We start from the raw sequence: 19289 nt of genomic DNA on the forward strand, positions 1-19289 counted from the left end.
CCAACCCAACAATTTCAGCTAATAGCCGCAAAAATCCGAAAATGTATTTTTTGACAGCCCTTATCTACATACTCAAATATTCTGCCTTAATTAATACAACATTGGTTTTAATATATTCTTATTGCAGACTTCCGAAGTAGGATATGACCAAGAATGCGATTTTGTCCCTAATTTCGCAACCGAATGCCAAACTTTTGACAAGGAGAAATTGGCGAAGGCAAAACCGCTAAAACTTGTCCCACTGCTTGACAGCGATACGGACAAGAATAAAGTTGCTGATGTCAGAGTCAAGTATTGGAACACCACTTTTCTTGTTTCAATGAGAATCTGTGTATTGACATATTTTCAATATAATCAGGTGGAATCCTGAACTTGGGCGCGTGGAAATTGAAAATTCTGTGGATGCTAATACCGTTACCCTTCCTGTGGATGAGGACGGCTACAGGTACAGATTTGCAATCTGCAAAATTTCTTATGGGGAGAATTGAGTGTAATTTTTTATGCTGACTCCAGTATGGTTTGGAATACTGACTTATCTCTATAGGTGCTAGGGTATTATTTCTAATGATTCGAGCCCAGTAGCGTGATATGGTTTCTTTATACGCTCCTTGCTAGTAAGAGTGTATATATCAACAAAAATTTTAGTTTCGATACTATTTTCCACTGTGGAGGCCTTGGAACCTCGATTGGTTGTATTGCAGTATAGGAAACGTGTCATGAAAATGTCATATCTGTGAAATCATGATTGACCCACACCAGGGGGGACATTACAAAACAATGTGGCAAATCAGAATCTCCGCCAGCGGTAATGAGCTCTCTCGAATGCGATTACCGCATAATGTAAAAATTGGTGTTTCAAAACATTTTGCGGCCAGCTCACGCAAGAGCGCTTTGAACTCACGTAAACTCTGGTAATTCCAGACACAACGCAACGTTTTGCAATGAACGCGCTAATTTGTGATTTCGCCTAGTCGGCAATCTCAGTAAAAGATGACATCAAATGAGGACTTGTAATGCTGTTTGGTCACTGGTCAGCAACCATTTGTAATTTAGCTGCGATAATCTTTCACATACAGGGAAATGGAAATACCCTAATTGTTTGTGGTACATGATCCGAAGAGCACGAAATTAACCAGACGTACGGTACCTAATAGTTTGTCTGGTTCAGGCCGCTGCGTCAAGTATCACGCGTACCGTACATTGAGTTTTAATTTCGTGTGAGGATACAATTGGAGCAATACATGTATAACATTTTGGAAACATGGCACTGATCGTAATTCGCAACGACTTTATAAGCCTACCGAATCGGACTGAATGCTACCATTCGGCAGCGAATTACTTCCTGACAAGTCGACCACACGATATGCTGGCCAAAGTTGAAAAGTGGATATCCAATAAATCTGTTTGACAATAGATTACTAACCTACTGAGGTTGGTAATCTATAATTTAACATCATAAAAGCATGCTTCCAACATAAAACTCAATTCCACGTTGTATTCATACAGGCCTTAAACGGCGTGAGGTAGCGTACTCAGTCTTCACACTTACTGGTCCGTATGTGAATTCAATTCATAAGCGTTGTCTATCGCCACTGCTTTATTTGGCTCGATTTTACTAACAGTTAGGCCTACGAAATATCACCCAAATGGGTAACTTACCAGACATGCCCTTTTAGATCGATTATTGCCTCACTTCTTTACTATATTGAAGTAGAATATTAAGATTTTGCAGTTGAAAATGCTGCAATTTCCAGCGCGGATTCAACTCCGCCAGCTATAAGCTAGGCGGCAAGTTAATGCGCGAAATCTACGCTAATTTCAGTTTTGTAATACCGAACTTCGCGCATGGTGACGTTCGTGACGCAGATCGTTCACGTTTTCTCTCGATTCCTACCTTTTGCGGTAAGTCAATGTCATCGGTAAAAATGCTCTCGAAGATATCGATATCGAGTGTTTTGCAATCACGATTGTCCGCTTCTCTCGAATTGTGACGGTAAATGTTGATTCCGCAGTGCGGTAGTTGTTTTGTAATGCCGCCCATGGGGTGTCAAACTCAAATTGCGTTGGGGCCGGATTCAAGCCTTCAAATCGCTCGCTGGCCGGACCATTAAACTGATTCTAGATTGTTGCCTCCTGCTCTTGCTTTTTACTTGAAAACCTTGAAAAGCATAATAGAGATAATTTATGGAGCGTAGGGTTTCTAACGTAGCAAGACGCAATACCTTTATTCGCGAACAATGGAAATGGCAAAATACGATGACCGTCCGGTTGACTATAGAAAGTCGCTAAAAGAGTGGTGTCACGGTGGTTTATTTCGTTATGGCTCACCCTTCGCCACCTCGAGCACTTTGCGGTGCACGTGCATTTATATGTGGAGTGAGGTGATGGAGGTCGTCTGTTTTGATGCTGTTGTAGTACTGGTTTGCTGATATTTGTTATTCTATTATGTTGTCAGGGTTTCGAGATATTTTTTAACGTCATCAAATAATAGATTCATCCATTTGGTGTTCTTGTTTGGTGTCAGTTGCCAGCTTAATACAATCGTCGACATTTTTGGAGACGACAAAGGTTAAAAAATCGAGTGTTGCCTACGTTACAAATGCTCCAATCAAGAGTCAAAGACTTCGATGCGCAAGTCAATGACATTACTATTGGTCCAAGAAAAGACCTTGATGCCGATCAGGCGATTTCACTCAGTGGCTTCGATATGCAAGCCACTGACAATATTTTGGCCGGTCTAGCAAGAGACTTCCACGCTGCCGATGCTTATTTTACTGAATGTTTGAGCGGAGCTACTCCCCGAACTGTTCTATCTGCAAAAGACAGTCTCGACGAGACATTCTATCGAGTAAATACCCAGTTGAACAAACTTACTACCGGTATCAAAGAAAAGATAACCGGGGGCAGTGTCCATGCCGAATTAATATTAGAAGGAATTTTGTCATTTCATGACCTATGTCTATATACCAAGAATATTGCTGATGACACATTCCGTAAACTTATTACTGCTGAAAGTGTAAGTACTTCACTTGACAACTTACAGATATTGTGGACGCAAGAAGAAGACAATTTGAAAAGGTTGGAATGGGAACTTTTCAGTGCTCAGTCAAAACTTAAACGGTATAAAGCAACAGTTTCGTCACAATCTGGATCATTAGCTTCTGTGACCAGTCATAAAGGTTGCTGCGGCTTGGATAGTAATGACGCCCATAACAAAGAACTGCCAGTTGGCAATGCTATTAATAATGAACCACTCACAGAAGACTTTCTTAATACTTTGGCCATTCCCACGCAATGTCAAACTTTTGCAACTTGCCCTACTACGTGAGTGAAGGATGTTCGTTATCAGAAGAAAAGACATCCTATTACCGGTACTCAGCCCCCTGTAATGGGCCGGCTGTGCAACCAGATTTGCCATTCAGTTGCCAGTACTCAGAAGCCTATAATGGGCCGGCTGTGCAACCAAAATGGTGTTCTACTTCTCAATACTCGACCACCAGTAATGGGCTGGCTTCGCAGCCACTTATATCACATACTTGGTTCGGTCAGCCTCCAAGGATCCCCCGTAATGGGGCGGCTGATGCGACCAACTTTAATCGAGGCTTTCACAGTTGTGAGATGTCCATTGATAGTACTCCGCACCCTGCAACAGTTAACACTCACAATTGTGAGCTGCTGCAGCCTGCTCAATGTCCTGTTATTCCACTTTCATCTCCTGTAATCCACCTGGAAGAAGCCAGTGTTGATCCAAATTGCAACGATTTCGTTGAATTTGTCAAGAAGAAGACAACATTGACTCGGTCACCATTTGGTCCGGTCAACAATGAATCTGATTGTTCACTTGAACCCGAAGATGTTGATCTAAACGTACTGCACAAGATGTACTCGAAGAATCCGCGCAAAACTGCAATAGAGGTGAATTCTACATCTATGGATTCAAGCTCGGTGCATCGATATGTTGCTGAAAAGAAGCTACGTTCATCATGTATCCTGTTTCAAGACCTTCATCCTCTCTTCAAATTTGAAGACTTCAAAAAGATGCAAGTTCAGCAACCTAATGGGCTCGTAGAAGAGAGTCTGTTACGCCGTAATTGTTTATTCTGTGATCATGATCACAATTATTACCCATCTACATGTCATTGCAAAATTCATGGATGTGACTGTGCTCAAGGCACTTTATTACGTGACGCATACAAATGTTCGGTATATTCTAAATCGATTGTTGTTGCCAGTAACAACACAATTACGGCTCTATCTCCTGCAATTGCCGAGATAAATTGTCCGGTACATCTGTCCACACCCTTGGTGATAATCACCTGTCTGGTAGTTTCTACCTGTTTTATCACGCATGCATTCCTTATTTCTGGGGCTACCAACTGCATGTGTACTTTGTTTTTCCTAAACCGATTGGTTATCAGTGGTGAACCTCTGACTTGTTTGATAAATACCGCTGCCATCCTTCCCCGTCAGCCCAAATTTGTGCCCATATCCGTTGAAGGAATCGGGTAAAGCACTGGCAGCAACTTGAATGATGTACTTGTCACTTTCATGATATTGTAAATCTTACCCCAAGTGCAGATATTGTTGCACAAATGCACAATGACACCTGAAGGCCGTGTCCAATTTCCACCCATTTATTGATGTAAATGATTTTCACCTTATTATTAGTAACAAGTTCTTATGCGTTTCCTGGATTACAAAGTCAACAGTTAATTTATGATAACTTGGCTGTTATGGGTTGCAACAAAAACCCTTCGAACAAATTGTGTGTATTCTACTGACGTTAATTTTCCTTGGTTGCAATAACAAGATTTCTGTTATTGCGGAATATTTCATGAGACGACATTTTTCTGCATTTATTGCCAATTTTGCTAATCCTAATTGTTAATCATATTCATACCCAATTCGTCGCTCGTTAGGGCATTATGTCAATTTGGAATGTTTAAATGTCAACGGGCAGCAGCTCTGACTTCAGATGACTTCTCGCATCTTTGGAGACGCCTGTGATCCTGATATTGCACAATTTTGTGTTCGTAAAATAATTGACCTCTAAGGTACTCATGTCAATAAGGCAATTTCTTGATTGTTTCCTAATCATGTGCCCTGACTGTATTGGCTCAGTCAGGAGAGTGAGGGCTCGTTCTGCATGTGGAACCTATGAACGTAACATTCGTAAGTTGCGTCGCTTATAACTGTCCTGATTTATTTTTCACAATATTTCTTTACACAACCACCTCTCATCAATTTGTTGTGACCTTTTGTGGTTGACCATGACGGTTTCCAGTTGGTCACAGGGCCGGCAATGTCACGGTGGTTTATTTCGTTATGGCTCACCCTTCGCCACCTCGAGCACTTTGCGGTGCACGTGCATTTATATGTGGAGTGAGGTGATGGAGGTCGTCTGTTTTGATGCTGTTGTAGTACTGGTTTGCTGATATTTGTTATTCTATTATGTTGTCAGGGTTTCGAGATATTTTTTAACGTCATCAGATAATAGATTCATCCATTTGGTGTTCTTGTTTGGTGTCAGTTGGGAAACAGAAGAAAGCCAGCTTAATACAATCGTCGACATTTTTGGAGACGACAAGTGGCATCAACGACGATATAAGTTGGCATTTTCTACGCTCCCTTTGATTACTTCGTAATCTGGCATTAGCCCTACATATGCGTTATGAGGAATACAAGTTATTTAATTGGAAACGCGGACGTTGGAATTTGGTTTATTATTATTAAACCGCGAGTCCTGTTTCTCTCATGTCTGGGGATCTATTGGCTCGAAAGTGACACAGCAGTGCAACCATATATATTTCAATTATAAGTCCGTGCAACTAATATATTTTCATGTAAACTGCATATAACGCTTCCGCATCAGCATTTTTCCTTCTGTGAATAACTACTTTTTGGTCTATGTATAAAACTATGAACTTCGTCTGCATTTTTTGCCTTCTTGAAATTGGATGTCAATTTCAACAAATTGTTACTAGTGGTAACTATGGAGTGAAACCACAGCACCGTAGTACAGCACACCACCTCACAGCAAAGGACCGTTATAAAAGTGGCCTATGAACATGGAAGTATTTCCTGCAAAAAATCTCAACATTTGTTACAAATGTGCTGCAAAATATAGTAATTTCATAATTGCTTCGCGTATGTTTAACACCCCTTAGTCCCTTACCCACACCATAGTCGCAAATTACAATGACATAGGCATCATCAAAAAGATATAATTTATCTTTAACGTGATGTAGTAGTTACATAGTTGTTATGAGATTAGTGATATTTGAATACTCGACTTGACTCGAATCGAATCTCTGGGGTACTCGTTTTTTTCCCACAACCACTTACTTTTTCGAATTTATATCAAGTAGATAGTAGTTTTGGATGTGTATCCAGCTAGTAAACATGCACTACTTTGAGTTTGGCCACATCTGCTCATCTCTTTACATTGTAATGTCCAGGTTGTAACCTGATATCAAGGTAGTGAACTCATCACATACTGAGTTGGTGATACCATTGTTAATATGCAATGTTCTTACGAATTCTCTACTAGTTGCTGACGATTACCGTTGACGAGTGTCAGCTGAAAATATTCGGGTTCGTTTCGATAATACCATTCAATTGTATATTGAACTTCTGTACTAGGGCTGGGCACAATGATTCGAGTACTCGAATCTGAATCGAGTATTTATTTTAATGATTCGAGTCGAGTAGTAAAATACGATTTTTTCGAGTACTGAAATTATACGCTCCTGGCAACTGAAAGTTAATTTATCAACGAGAATGATAGTTTTGATACTAATTTTCACTGCTGAAGCCTTGAAACCTTGATCGGCGGTATCGTAGCATACGAAACATATAATACAAAGCTACGAAGGTTACTGGACGTAGCGCATTTCCGAAGTCATGATTATCCCACAACATTGTCACCAAGTGAAATGAAATCGGTATGGTCGAAAAACTACCAGAGTATCATTTATGAGATGGATAGCAGGCACTATATTCTCTGTGGTGGCATAAACGGTACATATTTGAACTTTGACGTATTACATCCTTTTATGACGTCATAATTGGGATACTCGATTACTCGACTCGACTCGAAGCATATTACGTGATTCAGAATCGAATCACTAAGGTACTCGATTTTGCCCAGCCCTATTCTGTACCTCCAAGAAGCTCTTCAAGTAATACTTTTGTCCCAGGGTAATGGTTCATTGCGGCATGATCGAAGAATTGAGCCATAAGCACAGCAAGATCAAGATTAGCTGTGACGATGAAAAAAGCCAGATTTTCATCACTGGTCCGGATCGAGATATCTCTCAAATTCAATTAGAGGCTTTGAGCTTGATGAATGTATGTAGCATTGAATTTTTTATGTAATATGCATCTCTCACACGATGTTCTTTTCAATTCTCTACTAGTTGCTGATGATTACCCCTGACGAGACTTGACAACTAGAAAATTTTCAGCTTTTCCAAAATAGATTAGAAAAAGAATTATAGGTATACAGTGTTTTTCTAAATTATACTAGAATCAGAATTATAGTTTTGCGTTTCTTTTTTCAAAATTATATTCAAATTGGAATTATAGCTACACAGGATTTGCCAAATTATTTCCAGAGTAGAATTAGAATTAGAATTATAACTGCAGTTTTTTCTTTCAAAATTAGATTAGAATTAGAATTATACCTACACAGTTTCTTCCAAATTATATTAGAATTAGAAATACTGAATCCGTAAACACTTGGTTATTGAATAAGTTCAGATCATATCAAGTCAGAGCTCTTTCTCATAAACACGAGAATGGCAAATGTCTGTACAGCAATCTTGGTTCGTCTCGCACTCTACAGTTCTCCCTGTAGCATTTTCGGGAAACCCAGAAATGAGATTAGAATTGAAACGAGATCATAGAAACATGTCACAAATTAGATTAAAATAAGATTACTGGCATTTTGTGCTAATTAGAATATGCAGGCATATTTAAATATTATTATATTATCCGATTCATCACAGTTTGCTTTCAATATATAGTATTTTGTCAAACCAAATCATTTACTGTCCTAGATGGCAAAGGAAAGGAAGATCACAAATCTGGATGAATGTGCCGTGAAATACTTGTTGCAAAATGCGGATCGATCACAGACGATGATTCAGAATGCAATTTCCGCATCCAACATCAAAGGTATGCCTGTGTGCTGATAACATAAGAAAAGTGTTCCCTTTTAAATGTACATTAGGGGTCTTCAAAAATTTCTTTTTTCTGAAATCGTACTGGCTACTTGATAAAATTGTTAGGTTACCTAATTTAGGCCTACACACCAAATTTGGTTCAATTCCAACCAGTAGCTGCATTGCTACAGGAGAAGAAAGTTTCTATTTATTATATAAAAATGAATAACAAAAAATTTGAAAATTTCCTGTTTACCCCATGAAAGTGTTAGGTCAGTGGTTCCCAACCTTTTTCGGTGACAGGGCCAAATTTAGAATTTCAGAGTACGGCCGGGGCCGCACGAATACCAAGGCTATGAAAGGATCCCAAAATAGTCACCAAAATATGAAAATTGTCATTGTACCGATCGTTCGCTTGACGCAATTGGCCATTGTGTTACCGCACTCCCGTTGTTCAGAGCAATCAACCCTTTCTGGCTATTTTAGAGTAGTTTTATTGCCCTGGCTAGAATTCAATTCGTATTTTTGGAATCAGTGCGACACTTGCTTTCGATTAACACCGACATATCAAATTATTCGGACCCTTGGGTCGCGAGCTATAGGACTACCAATTATGCTGCTTTTTGCCGGCTAAGCAGTACGCATCTCAACGTATTCAATCGTGAGTCACTTCTTGCACATCTATCCGTAAATTAGTTATCAATACCCAGGGCAGTAACAGCACTTCGTCAGCCCCTCCCCCAAGAAACGTTTCTCTTGGGCCCCCCATAGGGTGATAAACAGAACTTTAGGCAGCTTTTCTCGACTAATCGCGCGAAGCGCGAAAAATTTCTCTAATTCATGATTGAATCGGTCCATATAATTTAGAATTGCATATACATTGGTATCAATTTTTATCCTCTTTCTGCTCACGTAATCAGATTGACCGGTTGAGCCGAGTGAGTTGTATTTAAAAAGGTAGGACCACTCAATAATAATTAAACATCTTCGGGCGTATACCCGTTGGCAGGAGCGAAACAGCACTTCGTCAGGCCCTCCAAAACACTTAGGTCTTGAGCTCCCATAGGGTGATAAACCGACCCCCCGTGCCGTTGTTCGCTTCTGCTACGAAATCAGGATCCCCGATTAGTAAGCCAGCGTGGAGCGCGAAAATTTTCGATAATTCAAAATAAAATAGGTCAATAAGATCGGGAATTGCATATATATTGCTATCAATTACTTTTCCTCTCTGCTCACGTAATCAGATTAACCGGTAGAGCTGAGTGAGGTGTCTTGGAAACTGCAGGGCCCGTAAATAATAATTAAACATATTTGGACGGGCGGACCCGTTGGTACGACTTCGTTACATGATGTTATTTGTTATTTCGTGACCTCCAGTCTGCTATATCAAGAAATATAGAATCGCCCAAACATACTAAACTAAAAGATGCAAACGATTTCAAATTGGTAGTTCTTCACTGGCATTTAATTCTTCCCTGAGGAATGGTAGTCTATTTGTCTCGTGTCGTTCAGATTGCCATGACAGGAACATTCGGCGCCAGTCATTTAGGCGCCTATGGTCAATTATACCTATATGTATTTTGAATATACGTAACGAAGTTTTCGGTCAGCGTACGGGCAGTCCTTTTCGGCCAAGGTTGTCTCACTGCTAAAACTTTATATATCTTCGTGCGTCGTAGCGCGGTAATGGCCAACCCCGATATGCCCACTTCTATAAATCCTGCGTATTTTATCTTGGTCGAAGAGTACCTAATAATTAAGGTACTTGGAAACCTGAAATCGCGCGCAGCGTGAAAAATCTTTAAAAAAGTTGCATAAAATACTCCATAGTTTATGCTAATTCACTAAATAATTTTGGGCCCCCTTCGAGCTCGCTCCCCCCTATTAGGAGGCTTCGGGTGCGGCAGTTACGGTACTGTCAATACCTATATCTATAGGTACTGCCCGTTCAACTGGAAAGTTAGGGCACATTGCAGTGACGTAATTTTAGCAGTCTACTCACAACTTTCCTGCAATCATAATTGAAAACTCCAGACTCCAAGCCAAGCAAGAGTATTTTATAAATGTAACTTTTTTTTCATTAATCGATTTCTCAATATTTTTGTGGTGGCCGCAAAAAGGCTAGCTGGGGGCCGCATGCGGCCCTCAGGGCCGCGGTTCGGAATCACTGTGTTAGGTTGTCTATAGAAACGATGTTCACCAAATTTGGTTCAATTCCAACCAGTGGAAGCGGAGTTATTGCCGTCGAAAAATTTGGATTTGAATAAAATAGTATTCACGGTGGGCACCACTATAATAAATAATTAAAAAATTGGTCACAGTAAATACTATTTTATTCATAATCCAAATTTTTCAGCGGCAATAACCCCGCTTCCGCTGGTTGGTATTGAACCAAATTTCATGGGGTAAACAGAAAATTTTCAAATTTTTTGTTATTCATTTTTATATAATAAATAGAAACTTTCTTTTCCTGTTGCAACGTGGCTACTGGTTGGAATTGAACCGCATTTGGTGTGTAGGCTTAAATTAGGTAACCTAACAATTTTATCAAGTAGCCAGTACGATTTCAGAAAAAAGTCATTTTTGAAGACCCCTAATGTACAGGGTCACTATCGTCACTATGCTAGCAACAAATAACTGCTGATCAGCAAAAAGTTCTAACTGCCTGTAACATATTGATCAAGCAACTGTTTATCTGTGGTGTCTTTGGTTGTTTTTGTTGGGAAGTATAGCCATTGCTTTTCCAGGCCTTTATAACACAAACTTACAGTAATATGTATGTATCATCCATGGTATGCATACCATATGATGACCATATAATTTGGACATAAACCAGTTTTGTTTTCAATTTACCTTGAGAATTCAAGTTCATATGTCCACTTTATTAGGAATTCATGCTACTTTGGAACTTGGAACCCGGTTAAAACGAAAGATCGATGTCCAAATAGTGATAGATCAAAAAAGTCTAAAGTTCCAAGATTGGACATAACGCTGTTTGGTTTTCCGACGACGATATGCTCCATGCCACTAAGAGTTGATTTATCAACGGAAATGCTAGTTATATTGTAGTTTCTGCTGTGGAAGTCTATAATCCTCAATTGGTCGTATCGCAGAATACGAATCATGAAGTGAAGTTATGTATGTTAGCGGAAATAACATATCTGTAAAGTCGTTAACTACCCACTGCATTCTCACAAAGTGCTATGAAATCGACATGGTCGACATCGACATGATACAAAATTATTGTTATTGTGATATAGAACCGGCATTGTATTCTTTGTGGTAGCATCTTTCATAATGTTGTGATGTCATTACTAGTGATACTTTAATATCTGACTCGACCCAAGGCCTAATACTCGGTTCAGAATCAAATCCGCATTGGAGTAACATTTCTCCTATAGCACTTGATCGTTATCAAGACATTGAGATTTCGGAATAATGGCTGATGAATTTTATGTGTGCGCATCGTGAATTCTAGCGTTACATAAGAGTGTAACAAGTAAAACTCTGTGTTTGTCTTTTAAGCCTGTTTTGGATTCGATTCGGAAGAGCTGTACATCAAAGCAAGGAACAGCGGGGAACATAAAAAAGCCATGAACATCATTCGAGATATGGTGGCATTGGAAATTTTACCGGTAACGGGCACAAAGGCTGGCGTCTACAAGCCACAGACTTGGAAACAGTTTAAGCGACAGCAAGCAAAAAGTGGCAACCTGGGATTCTATCTGAAGGTTTGAAAAGAGTTTCTTATTTGATGTTGCCAACTGTCAAGCTATAACTTGGCCAAACTTGGTCCAATATTCCAAAATCTCGGTACAGACAATCATTGTGGCTAACTATTACCGATCGAATTGAACTAAAATACCCAGTAAAATTCAAAATTTTCCAATTCTGATATCTTCAGTGGTTGGAATCGAGCCAAATTTGGTGTGCAACGTTTTTCTAGCCAACCCAACAATTTCAGCTAATAGCCGCAAAAATCCGAAAATGTATTTTTTGACAGCCCTTATCTACATACTCAAATATTCTGCCTTAATTAATACAACATTGGTTTTAATATATTCTTATTGCAGACTTCCGAAGTAGGATATGACCAAGAATGCGATTTTGTCCCTAATTTCGCAACCGAATGCCAAACTTTTGACAAGGAGAAATTGGCGAAGGCAAAACCGCTAAAACTTGTCCCACTGCTTGACAGCGATACGGACAAGAATAAAGTTGCTGATGTCAGAGTCAAGTATTGGAACACCACTTTTCTTGTTTCAATGAGAATCTGTGTATTGACATATTTTCAATATAATCAGGTGGAATCCTGAACTTGGGCGCGTGGAAATTGAAAATTCTGTGGATGCTAATACCGTTACCCTTCCTGTGGATGAGGACGGCTACAGGTACAGATTTGCAATCTGCAAAATTTCTTATGGGGAGAATTGAGTGTAATTTTTTATGCTGACTCCAGTATGGTTTGGAATACTGACTTATCTCTATAGGTGCTAGGGTATTATTTCTAATGATTCGAGCCCAGTAGCGTGATATGGTTTCTTTATACGCTCCTTGCTAGTAAGAGTGTATATATCAACAAAAATTTTAGTTTCGATACTATTTTCCACTGTGGAGGCCTTGGAACCTCGATTGGTTGTATTGCAGTATAGGAAACGTGTCATGAAAATGTCATATCTGTGAAATCATGATTGACCCACACCAGGGGGGACATTACAAAACAATGTGGCAAATCAGAATCTCCGCCAGCGGTAATGAGCTCTCTCGAATGCGATTACCGCATAATGTAAAAATTGGTGTTTCAAAACATTTTGCGGCCAGCTCACGCAAGAGCGCTTTGAACTCACGTAAACTCTGGTAATTCCAGACACAACGCAACGTTTTGCAATGAACGCGCTAATTTGTGATTTCGCCTAGTCGGCAATCTCAGTAAAAGATGACATCAAATGAGGACTTGTAATGCTGTTTGGTCACTGGTCAGCAACCATTTGTAATTTAGCTGCGATAATCTTTCACATACAGGGAAATGGAAATACCCTAATTGTTTGTGGTACATGATCCGAAGAGCACGAAATTACAGACGTACGGTACATAATAGTTTGTCTGGTTCAGGCCGCTGCGTCAAGTATCACGCGTACCGTACATTGAGTTTTAATTTCGTGTGAGGATACAATTGGAGCAATACATGTATAACATTTTGGAAACATGGCACTGATCGTAATTCGCAACGACTTTATAAGCCTACCGAATCGGACTGAATGCTACCATTCGGCAGCGAATTACTTCCTGACAAGTCGACCACACGATATGCTGGCCAAAGTTGAAAAGTGGATATCCAATAAATCTGTTTGACAATAGATTACTAACCTACTGAGGTTGGTAATCTATAATTTAACATCATAAAAGCATGCTTCCAACATAAAACTCAATTCCACGTTGTATTCATACAGGCCTTAAACGGCGTGAGGTAGCGTACTCAGTCTTCACACTTACTGGTCCGTATGTGAATTCAATTCATAAGCGTTGTCTATCGCCACTGCTTTATTTGGCTCGATTTTACTAACAGTTAGGCCTACGAAATATCACCCAAATGGGTAACTTACCAGACATGCCCTTTTAGATCGATTATTGCCTCACTTCTTTACTATATTGAAGTAGAATATTAAGATTTTGCAGTTGAAAATGCTGCAATTTCCAGCGCGGATTCAACTCCGCCAGCTATAAGCTAGGCGGCAAGTTAATGCGCGAAATCTACGCTAATTTCAGTTTTGTAATACCGAACTTCGCGCATGGTGACGTTCGTGACGCAGATCGTTCACGTTTTCTCTCGATTCCTACCTTTTGCGGTAAGTCAATGTCATCGGTAAAAATGCTCTCGAAGATATCGATATCGAGTGTTTTGCAATCACGATTGTCCGCTTCTCTCGAATTGTGACGGTAAATGTTGATTCCGCAGTGCGGTAGTTGTTTTGTAATGCCGCCCATGGGGTGTCAAACTCAAATTGCGTTGGGGCCGGATTCAAGCCTTCAAATCGCTCGCTGGCCGGACCATTAAACTGATTCTAGATTGTTGCCTCCTGCTCTTGCTTTTTACTTGAAAACCTTGAAAAGCATAATAGAGATAATTTATGGAGCGTAGGGTTTCTAACGTAGCAAGACGCAATACCTTTATTCGCGAACAATGGAAATGGCAAAATACGATGACCGTCCGGTTGACTATAGAAAGTCGCTAAAAGAGTGGTGTCACGGTGGTTTATTTCGTTATGGCTCACCCTTCACCACCTCGAGCACTTTGCGGTGCACGTGCATTTATATGTGGAGTGAGGTGATGGAGGTCGTCTGTTTTGATGCTGTTGTAGTACTGGTTTGCTGATATTTGTTATTCTATTATGTTGTCAGGGTTTCGAGATATTTTTTAACGTCATCAAATAATAGATTCATCCATTTGGTGTTCTTGTTTGGTGTCAGTTGCCAGCTTAATACAATCGTCGACATTTTTGGAGACGACAAAGGTTAAAAAATCGAGTGTTGCCTACGTTACAAATGCTCCAATCAAGAGTCAAAGACTTCGATGCGCAAGTCAATGACATTACTATTGGTCCAAGAAAAGACCTTGATGCCGATCAGGCGATTTCACTCAGTGGCTTCGATATGCAAGCCACTGACAATATTTTGGCCGGTCTAGCAAGAGACTTCCACGCTGCCGATGCTTATTTTACTGAATGTTTGAGCGGAGCTACTCCCCGAACTGTTCTATCTGCAAAAGACAGTCTCGACGAGACATTCTATCGAGTAAATACCCAGTTGAACAAACTTACTACCGGTATCAAAGAAAAGATAACCGGGGGCAGTGTCCATGCCGAATTAATATTAGAAGGAATTTTGTCATTTCATGACCTATGTCTATATACCAAGAATATTGCTGATGACACATTCCGTAAACTTATTACTGCTGAAAGTGTAAGTACTTCACTTGACAACTTACAGATATTGTGGACGCAAGAAGAAGACAATTTGAAAAGGTTGGAATGGGAACTTTTCAGTGCTCAGTCAAAACTTAAACGGTATAAAGCAACAGTTTCGTCACAATCTGGATCATTAGCTTCTGTGACCAGTCATAAAGGTTGCTGCGGCTTGGATAGTAATGACGCCCATAACAAAGAACTGCCAGTTGGCAATGCTATTAATAATGAACCACTCACAGAAGACTTTCTTAATACTTTGGCCATTCCCACGCAATGTCAAACTTTTGCAACTTGCCCTACTACGTGAGTGAAGGATGTTCGTTATCAGAAGAAAAGACATCCTATTACCGGTACTCAGCCCCCTGTAATGGGCCGGCTGTGCAACCAGATTTGCCATTCAGTTGCCAGTACTCAGAAGCCTATAATGGGCCGGCTGTGCAACCAAAATGGTGTTCTACTTCTCAATACTCGACCACCAGTAATGGGCTGGCTTCGCAGCCACTTATATCACATACTTGGTTCGGTCAGCCTCCAAGGATCCCCCGTAATGGGGCGGCTGATGCGACCAACTTTAATCGAGGCTTTCACAGTTGTGAGATGTCCATTGATAGTACTCCGCACCCTGCAACAGTTAACACTCACAATTGTGAGCTGCTGCAGCCTGCTCAATGTCCTGTTATTCCACTTTCATCTCCTGTAATCCACCTGGAAGAAGCCAGTGTTGATCCAAATTGCAACGATTTCGTTGAATTTGTCAAGAAGAAGACAACATTGACTCGGTCACCATTTGGTCCGGTCAACAATGAATCTGATTGTTCACTTGAACCCGAAGATGTTGATCTAAACGTACTGCACAAGATGTACTCGAAGAATCCGCGCAAAACTGCAATAGAGGTGAATTCTACATCTATGGATTCAAGCTCGGTGCATCGATATGTTGCTGAAAAGAAGCTACGTTCATCATGTATCCTGTTTCAAGACCTTCATCCTCTCTTCAAATTTGAAGACTTCAAAAAGATGCAAGTTCAGCAACCTAATGGGCTCGTAGAAGAGAGTCTGTTACGCCGTAATTGTTTATTCTGTGATCATGATCACAATTATTACCCATCTACATGTCATTGCAAAATTCATGGATGTGACTGTGCTCAAGGCACTTTATTACGTGACGCATACAAATGTTCGGTATATTCTAAATCGATTGTTGTTGCCAGTAACAACACAATTACGGCTCTATCTCCTGCAATTGCCGAGATAAATTGTCCGGTACATCTGTCCACACCCTTGGTGATAATCACCTGTCTGGTAGTTTCTACCTGTTTTATCACGCATGCATTCCTTATTTCTGGGGCTACCAACTGCATGTGTACTTTGTTTTTCCTAAACCGATTGGTTATCAGTGGTGAACATCTGACTTGTTTGATAAATACCGTTGCCATCCTTCCCCGTCAGCCCAAATTTGTGCCCATATCCGTTGAAGGAATCGGGTAAAGCACTGGCAGCAACTTGAATGATGTACTTGTCACTTTCATGATATTGTAAATCTTACCCCAAGTGCAGATATTGTTGCACAAATGCACAATGACACCTGAAGGCCGTGTCCAATTTCCACCCATTTATTGATGTAAATGATTTTCACCTTATTATTAGTAACAAGTTCTTATGCGTTTCCTGGATTACAAAGTCAACAGTTAATTTATGATAACTTGGCTGTTATGGGTTGCAACAAAAACCCTTCGAACAAATTGTGTGTATTCTACTGACGTTAATTTTCCTTGGTTGCAATAACAAGATTTCTGTTATTGCGGAATATTTCATGAGACGACATTTTTCTGCATTTATTGCCAATTTTGCTAATCCTAATTGTTAATCATATTCATACCCAATTCGTCGCTCGTTAGGGCATTATGTCAATTTGGAATGTTTAAATGTCAACGGGCAGCAGCTCTGACTTCAGATGACTTCTCGCATCTTTGGAGACGCCTGTGATCCTGATATTGCACAATTTTGTGTTCGTAAAATAATTGACCTCTAAGGTACTCATGTCAATAAGGCAATTTCTTGATTGTTTCCTAATCATGTGCCCTGACTGTATTGGCTCAGTCAGGAGAGTGAGGGCTCGTTCTGCATGTGGAACCTATGAACGTAACATTCGTAAGTTGCGTCGCTTATAACTGTCCTGATTTATTTTTCACAATATTTCTTTACACAACCACCTCTCATCAATTTGTTGTGACCTTTTGTGGTTGACCATGACGGTTTCCAGTTGGTCACAGGGCCGGCAATGTCACGGTGGTTTATTTCGTTATGGCTCACCCTTCGCCACCTCGAGCACTTTGCGGTGCACGTGCATTTATATGTGGAGTGAGGTGATGGAGGTCGTCTGTTTTGATGCTGTTGTAGTACTGGTTTGCTGATATTTGTTATTCTATTATGTTGTCAGGGTTTCGAGATATTTTTTAACGTCATCAGATAATAGATTCATCCATTTGGTGTTCTTGTTTGGTGTCAGTTGGGAAACAGAAGAAAGCCAGCTTAATACAATCGTCGACATTTTTGGAGACGACAAGTGGCATCAACGACGATATAAGTTGGCATTTTCTACGCTCCCTTTGATTACTTCGTAATCTGGCATTAGCCCTACATATGCGTTATGAGGAATACAAGTTATTTAATTGGAAACGCGGACGTTGGAATTTGGTTTATTATTATTAAACCGCGAGTCCTGTTTCTCTCATGTCTGGGGATCTATTGGCTCGAAAGTGACACAGCAGTGCAACCATATATATTTCAATTATAAGTCCGTGCAACTAATATATTTTCATGTAAACTGCATATAACGCTTCCGCATCAGCATTTTTCCTTCTGTGAATAACTACTTTTTGGTCTATGTATAAAACTATGAACTTCGTCTGCATTTTTTGCCTTCTTGAAATTGGATGTCAATTTCAACAAATTGTTACTAGTGGTAACTATGGAGTGAAACCACAGCACCGTAGTACAGCACACCACCTCACAGCAAAGGACCGTTATAAAAGTGGCCTATGAACATGGAAGTATTTCCTGCAAAAAATCTCAACATTTGTTACAAATGTGCTGCAAAATATAGTAATTTCATAATTGCTTCGCGTATGTTTAACACCCCTTAGTCCCTTACCCACACCATAGTCGCAAATTACAATGACATAGGCATCATCAAAAAGATATAATTTATCTTTAACGTGATGTAGTAGTTACATAGTTGTTATGAGATTAGTGATATTTGAATACTCGACTTGACTCGAATCGAATCTCTGGGGTACTCGTTTTTTTCCCACAACCACTTACTTTTTCGAATTTATATCAAGTAGATAGTAGTTTTGGGATGTGTATCCAGCTAGTAAACATGCACTACTTTGAGTTTGGCCACATCTGCTCATCTCTTTACATTGTAATGTCCAGGTTGTAACCTGATATCAAGGTAGTGAACTCATCACATACTGAGTTGGTGATACCATTGTTAATATGCAATGTTCTTACGAATTCTCTACTAGTTGCTGACGATTACCGTTGACGAGTGTCAGCTGAAAATATTCGGGTTCGTTTCGATAATACCATTCAATTGTATATTGAACTTCTGTACCTCCAAGAAGCTCTTCAAGTAATACTTTTGTCCCAGGGTAATGGTTCATTGCGGCATGATCGAAGAATTGAGCCATAAGCACAGCAAGATCAAGATTAGCTGTGACGATGAAAAAAGCCAGATTTTCATCACTGGTCCGGATCGAGATATCTCTCAAATTCAATTAGAGGCTTTGAGCTTGATGAATGTACGTAGCATTGAATTTTTTATGTAATATGCATCTCTCACACGATGTTCTTTTCAATTCTCTACTAGTTGCTGATGATTACCCCTGACGAGACTTGACAACTAGAAAATTTTCAGCTTTTCCAAAATAGATTAGAAAAAGAATTATAGGTATACAGTGTTTTTCTAAATTATACTAGAATCAGAATTATAGTTTTGCGTTTTTTTTTTCAAAATTATATTCAAATTGGAATTATAGCTACACAGGATTTGCCAAATTATTTCCAGAGTAGAATTAGAATTAGAATTATAACTGCAGTTTTTTCTTTCAAAATTAGATTAGAATTAGAATTATACCTACACAGTTTCTTCCAA

General features: G+C 39.8%; 2 protein-coding genes across 2 annotated transcripts in view; both read left to right on the forward strand.

Annotated features, from left to right (window-relative positions):
• The window catches only part of LOC145438653 (protein mono-ADP-ribosyltransferase PARP14-like), a 362844-nt gene that overhangs the window by 325606 nt on the left and 17949 nt on the right, over positions 1-19289 (forward strand). The window lies entirely within an intron of this gene.
• The window catches only part of LOC145439929 (uncharacterized), a 52564-nt gene that overhangs the window by 29825 nt on the left and 3450 nt on the right, over positions 1-19289 (forward strand). The window contains exons 20-24 of the mRNA XM_080317596.1: positions 128-291; positions 359-445; positions 7200-7350; positions 8061-8178; positions 11691-11896. Of these exons, the coding sequence (XP_080173722.1) occupies positions 128-291; positions 359-445; positions 7200-7350; positions 8061-8178; positions 11691-11896 (726 nt within the window). The remainder of the gene's footprint in view (positions 1-127; positions 292-358; positions 446-7199; positions 7351-8060; positions 8179-11690; positions 11897-19289) is intronic.

Source organism: Botryllus schlosseri, chromosome 5 (assembly GCF_051294905.1).
Source record: "Botryllus schlosseri isolate E-star chromosome 5, Bs_hap1, whole genome shotgun sequence".
NCBI classification, from domain to species: domain Eukaryota; kingdom Metazoa; phylum Chordata; class Ascidiacea; order Stolidobranchia; family Styelidae; genus Botryllus; species Botryllus schlosseri.